A 6,340-nucleotide genomic window follows, 5' to 3' on the forward strand; every position below is an offset into this window, starting at 1 on the left:
GATTTTGACCGCCCTTTCATACTGGCAACGGATGCCTCTTTAGACGGTATTGGAGCTGTGCTCTCTCAGGTCACAGAGGGAGAGACAAAAGCCAGGCCTGTAGCCTTCGCCAGTAAGTCCCTTTCTCGGTCGCAGCAAAATTATCCAGCACATCGATTGGAGTTTTTGGCCTTAAAATGGTCAGTATGTGATAAATTCAGTCATTGGCTCAAAGGACATGAATTCACTGTCTTGACTGACAATAATCCTTTGGCTCATATACTTACAAAACCCAAACTTGATTGCTGCGAACAACGCTGGGTGGCTAAGTTGGCTAGCTACAACTTTGACATAAAGTATGTGCCTGGTCCCCAGAACATAGTCGCTGATGCCCTGAGCAGGGTTCCATTTGTCAAAACTGGTGTCACGCAGAGACTGCTTGAAGAGCCATATGGAGCACTATTGGGTGGTTCCAAAGGGATGTCTACAGATTCTGTGCAAGATGCATTCAGACGTTCCTGTGATTCAGATAGGAGGCCGAGTGTCATTAATCTAGGCCAGTCATGCAGTCCAGACATAAAGCAGACCAAAGAGCTTCTAACTGTCTCAAATGCAGATGTCTCTGCCATATTGGACTCACATGTTGAGTGGAACATCGGTGCCAGAGCACGAGCAATGTCTGTCATTGATCACTTACCTCAGTTGATGTCAGAAGGGCAAGACACATTGCCAACATATTCAGAACAGGAGCTGCGTGAAAAACAGCTCACAGAAAATTTTTTGTCAAGAGTCTTGTATTATGTTGAACGCCAGCGTAGGCCTTCAAGAAGAGAGAGGTCAAAGGAATCAATGTGTGTCCTTCGATACCTGAGGCACTGGGAGAAATTTGTTGTCAGAAGTGGTATCTTGTACAGAGTGTCCTGTGACCAACTATCAAGGAAGAAACGCTTTCAGTTTGTGGTCCCCGAGTCTTTAGTGAGTGTGATCTTGAAAGGAATCCATGACGACTGTGGTCATCAAGGTCAGTCGCGGAGTATGAGCCTTGCAAGGCAGCGCTTCTTTTGGCTGAACATGGAGCGAAATGTGAGGGATTATGTGCGCTTGTGTCACCGCTGCACTGTGAGCAAAACCATTGATCCTTCTGGCAGAGCACCCCTGGAGAACATTTCAACAAGTAGACCATTACAGCTTGTCTGCATAGACTTCTGGTCAGCTGAAGACTCTACTAACAAGTCGGTTGACGTTTTAGTGATAACTGATCACTTTACGAGACTAGCACAAGCCTTTGTGTGTAGAGATCAATCTGCCAAACAGGTGGCCAGGATAATTTGGGACAGGTATTTTTGCATCTACGGCCTGCCAGAACGCATCCATAGCGACCAGGGTCCGAGTTTTGAAAGTAAATTAATCCGAGAGCTTCTAAGGGTCTCTGGAGTGAACAAGTCGCACACAACACCGTATCACCCTATGGGTAATGGAAGTGTGGAGCGCTTTAATAGAACCCTTGGAAATATGATTCGGGCTTTGTCACCAGATGTGAAGAGAGATTGGCCGAGACGGTTGCAGACACTGACATTTCTGTATAATTGCACAATCCATGAGACGACAGGATACGCCCCTTTTTATCTGATGTTCGGGCGTGTACCCCGTCTGCCCATAGACATTCTGTTTTGCTCTGTCTTGAATGATCCAGATGTGACCTGCTGTGACAAGTTCGTTTCCACTCTGGTCAAAGATCTGAAAGAAGCATTACAAATCGCACAGGAGCATGCAATGAAAGAACAGAAAAGACATGCAGAGTTGTATAACCGAAGGGTAAAAGGACTACTCATCGAAAAAGGTGACCAGGTGCTCTTGGCGAATAAAACTGAAAGGGGTAAGAAGAAGGTTGCTGACAGGTGGGAGTCAACTGTATACACTGTTGTGGATTGTAAGCCAGACACTCATACTTACAGGATCCGTAATCCAGCCACAGGTCAGGAAAAAGTGGTGCATCGAAACTTGCTGATGTTGGTGAATTTCTTACCAGTGAACGTTGAGCACCCTCAGTCTGATCAACTTTCTGGTGTATCCACTTCTTGCCAGAGGTCATCTTCAGTCCTGTCATTGTGTGCAGTGGAGGATGAGTCTTTAGGAGCAGATGCGGTTGTATCTGAGCATACAGAGGATAGCTACAGCAATGTTACAATGGATGATTCGGTAATGTCAAGAGGCAAAGCAACAGCCTCATGTGATTATGCCGATGTCAATTGTGAAGATGGTTCTATGTCAGTTCAGGAATCTGATGCCAGAAACAGAACGTTAAGCTGGGTTTCGGGGCTGCATGAGGGATCACATGAGTCTGAACAAACTCCAAGTGGAGTTCTGGTAGATCCTGTAGCTGAGGCCTTCCCTTCTGCACCAAAAAGCCATCTATCTGACATGTCAAGAGATGTAAGAACATCTGTTTCTGATGGAGACACAAGCGGCGGTTCAGATTCACATGAATCTGGTTCTGAGACTGTCCTGTCTGCCCAGCCACCCTCTCAAACTCCTACCAACACAAACGTAGCTGACACTGAGAATGTACCGCAAAGTTCTAGTTCAGTCACACAGGTTAGGACACGTTTTGGTCGGGTCGTTAGACCTGTTGAAAGATTAATACATGTAATGTCTATACAGGCTGTGGTTCAGGATACAAAACACAATGTTCAAGCTGTTTGCAAGTCAGTGTTAAGGGCTTTCTCTATTTAGAACAATACTGCTAGTTTCGTGCCTGTTGGCATATCATCTTAAATAGTGTTACGGCTGTTTTATAGTCTAAAAGCAGTAGTTCAGATTAAGCACATACCTTTAGAAATGGGTTGCCTTCACATTTTTGAGTACACCTTGTGTATCTCTTAAAAAAAAAAAAAGAAGAAGAAAGAATTCTTAAATTTGTTTTGGTATTTAATGGTGAATGAAGTATGGAAGGATATTGCGGAATGTATGTAGATGTTCTGCTGTCAGAAGCTGGTGAGAGAGCTTAGCGCTACTCTCTCATCAATTCGTCCTTAAGGGATAATTGTTTTTTTGACTTTCCTTCTAAAGGAGTTCCTTTCGAAATGTGATGGTTTTTATTGTGTATTATTGTGAAAGAAAAGTGCCCCGTTGTTGCACGCTCCCTGGGTCATGCATATATTTTATGTAATTCAGTGGGGGTGGATGTAACAGGGTTAAAAAGAACCTTTGATTTAAAATTTTGTGTGAATTTCATAAAATAAGGCATTTGGGTGTATTCATTGGTGTTAGAAGGCTCCCCTCCTGTGGCTATTAATGGTACTGCAGATATTTGATTTTGTCGCTCTTCTCTTGCCGTACCACAGCAGATTCAAGTGTCGACGCTGTGGGTATGTATGGTTTTTCATGCTCTGACGCATTAACAAATTAATTGTGAAAATGATGCATTTCAAGTGAATCTTTTTGACTTAATACATTGCATACATATATGTGAACATATGGATAATGCATTTTGCACTTTAACACGATTGTTGAGAGTTTTATAAGATGTATTGAATTTACATGTGCGAGCACGGATTCATTTCTCGTGATTATTGCGTCTGTCTTAACTATCTGACGATTTTTTGTATTATGAGTTAATTGAATGTGTAATCTTTATCTTTCTAGTCCATATGAATGTCTGCAGTCTGTCATCAGCCACAATGTAACTTTTCTTTCTTGTTGTTTCCAAAAAAAGGTATGTTGCTTTCGTGTTTATTCTATTAACAAATTTTATTTGACAATTAATGAAGACTTATGGATGTTGTCTGCAATTAACTATTCTGTACATTTACATTGGTGTGCTTATTATGAGTATTATGTTAAGTTTTTCACATTGTATATCAATACTATGTGTTGAATGTGAATAATACTATTGACAGCAGATTCAAGTGTCGACGCTGTGGTCCATATGAATGTCTGCAGTCTGTCATCAGCCACAATGTAACTTTTCTTTCTTGTTGTTTCCAAAAAAAGATAAACTGAAGCTGAATCCCATTTGTGAGTGTCCTTTCACATCCGTTACATCAACACAGATCAACAACATTGCTAAACACTAAATAATCCCAACTGACCAAGCTCAAAGCAAGCCAAAAGCAAGGCGACAGTGGCAAGGAACCAAACTCCATCAGATTGGATGGAGAAAAAAACTTGGGAGAACCCAGGCTCAGTCGGGGCCAGTTCTCCTCTGGCTTACATTCATATTGTTTAAATATAAATATTAAATATAAATATTGTTTATGAATCAAATAAGTTTAGGACTGAATTGCCGGGTACAACCCATATCCTTTCAGTGAAACGGGTGTAAAATGAGACGGCCGATAGGCGCGAGGCTACACGTGAAATGCTAGCGGGCTAAAGGCTAGTAGCCGAGATTCGGAAGATTGGATCTGAGTAGCGATATCAAAGCAATCCAATTGTTTTTTATAAGGAATAGTATCGAGGATAAGTTCACATGTGATAAAATAGAAAATGCTTGTTTATAAATGAGTTGTTAAGAAGAAAATCAAGAAAATCAATCAAATACACATCTAGTAATGTACTACAACTAGTAATCAGCCCAGTTAAGTGATCTTGTGCGACTTTTCAAAAATTCAGAGAACGGAGGTACAGTATCATCATGGCCTGTGTCTGGAGAGTGAACTATACTGATCCCAGCAAGTTGTTTTTTGGGACCTTAACCCTTTTTTGGGAACCGATTCCTTAGGAACTGTTGTAAGTCACAGTAGGTTTAGTTTGATGGGAAAGAGAATATTAATGACATCATCAGTGGGATCAGTGATATGATGACAAACTAATCCTGTGCCTTCATGTGTATGACAATGCTGCTGATATCAATAGTTTAAATTATGACTAATAAATTGTTTAAATGTGTTTCAAAGTCAAAATATTTCCTATTTATTCTTACAGTACCTGATTGATTTTGTTTACCCCATACATTAATTAATGGATTAACTATCAAACATACTAACATGTCTAAAGGGGAGATACTATGCTAAATCCACCTTTTTAGTCCTAAAATTTACATTTACATTTATTCATTTAGCTGACACTTTTATCCAAAGCGACTTACAATTTCTATATATGTCAGAGGTTGCACACCTCTGGAGCAACTAGGGGTTAAGTGTCTTGCTCAGGGACACATTGGTGTCCCGCAGTGGATTCAAACCCGGGTCTTTCACACCAAAGGCATGTGTCTTATCCACTGCGCCATCACCACCCACAAAAATCCAGATTGTACACAGCTCCTGGACGTCACTATTCCTTACAGACAACGTGATCAGGATCCACATATTCAGCAGGGTTCGAACCTGCGCGGGGAGACCCCAATGGATTTCAAGTCCATTCCCTGACTTGTCCCCCGCTATTTGCAGAAATGACAAAGACAGGCAAACCCGACGGATAATGGACAGGTATCATGTACCAGTATGCGCTGGGGAAATACAAGTTTACCACAGGTAAGCGGCCAGGGAAAAGGGACGTTTCCCTTTTCCCTATTGGTCCTTTTGCCCCACTTTAGGACTTGGTAGGAAAACTGTTAGGAATCGTTAGGACTTTGTTAGGACTTTGTTAGGACCTGTTAGGAACTGGTAGGACTTTGTTAGGAACTGATAGGAACTGTTAGGAACAGAGTTAGCAAATGCATTCTAAATGCATTCTGTTGTATATTTGGAGTGCTTATACAGAAAAGTTTAAATTATTAGATTTTTCTGTTCTCTATGACATATTTTGAACAATTACGTCACAGTATTTGCAGCTGAGCTGCCAAAATAAGAACATTGACTATCGGCCCAACACTTCAAGCAATTCGCCATTTTTATTTCTTATTTTGTAGTCCAAGCTCAAGGATCAGAAGTTATGAGAGGGTAAGTCAAAATGTTCGGTAGTTGAATGTAGTGACCCACATGCTTCATTACACCGTCTCCCAGCATTAGAAACTATTTGAAGTGCCTGGTTTTATTTATCAAGGAAATGTACATTTTTTGTGCGTGCGAAGCACTTCAAGGATTCCAACTTCAACAACCTCCGCCAGTATAAAGAAGGGTCTGAATGAGGGGTCAATTCCTTCTATTTTTAAGCCGTAAATATCATTAATAAAAATAAAGTACTTTAATAAAATAAAGAATACCTTTGCCTTTCTTTGTTTTTGTTTTTAAATAACGTTGCACTATTATTGTTCTTGAGTTTCATCATGACAATGGTCATTTAGCTGCTGTGTTTTCTGATGCAAAGATTAGACCATAATCACTTATCTTTTTAGTGTGCTGATTTTAACAAGAGAAATAATCAACTTTCACCTATAACACAATACAGGGTAACACTTTATTTTACGACCCGCAAACAA

At 40.8% G+C, this 6,340-nt stretch overlaps 1 protein-coding gene across 1 annotated transcript; it reads left to right on the plus strand.

The window, feature by feature from the left end:
* Positions 1 to 776: 776 nt before the first annotated feature.
* LOC148976941 (uncharacterized) lies at positions 777 to 4,013 on the plus strand. Its single transcript, XM_089117471.1, has 2 exons — positions 777 to 3,694; positions 3,879 to 4,013. Exon 1 carries the CDS (start codon positions 829 to 831, stop codon positions 2,710 to 2,712), a length of 1,884 nt encoding a protein of 627 aa, XP_088973597.1. The 5' UTR covers positions 777 to 828; the 3' UTR covers positions 2,713 to 3,694; positions 3,879 to 4,013.
* Positions 4,014 to 6,340: the final 2,327 nt, after the last annotated feature.

Source organism: Pimephales promelas, chromosome 12 (genome assembly GCF_988280905.1).
Source record: "Pimephales promelas chromosome 12, fPimPro1.hap1.1, whole genome shotgun sequence".
Lineage (NCBI taxonomy): Eukaryota > Metazoa > Chordata > Actinopteri > Cypriniformes > Leuciscidae > Pimephales > Pimephales promelas.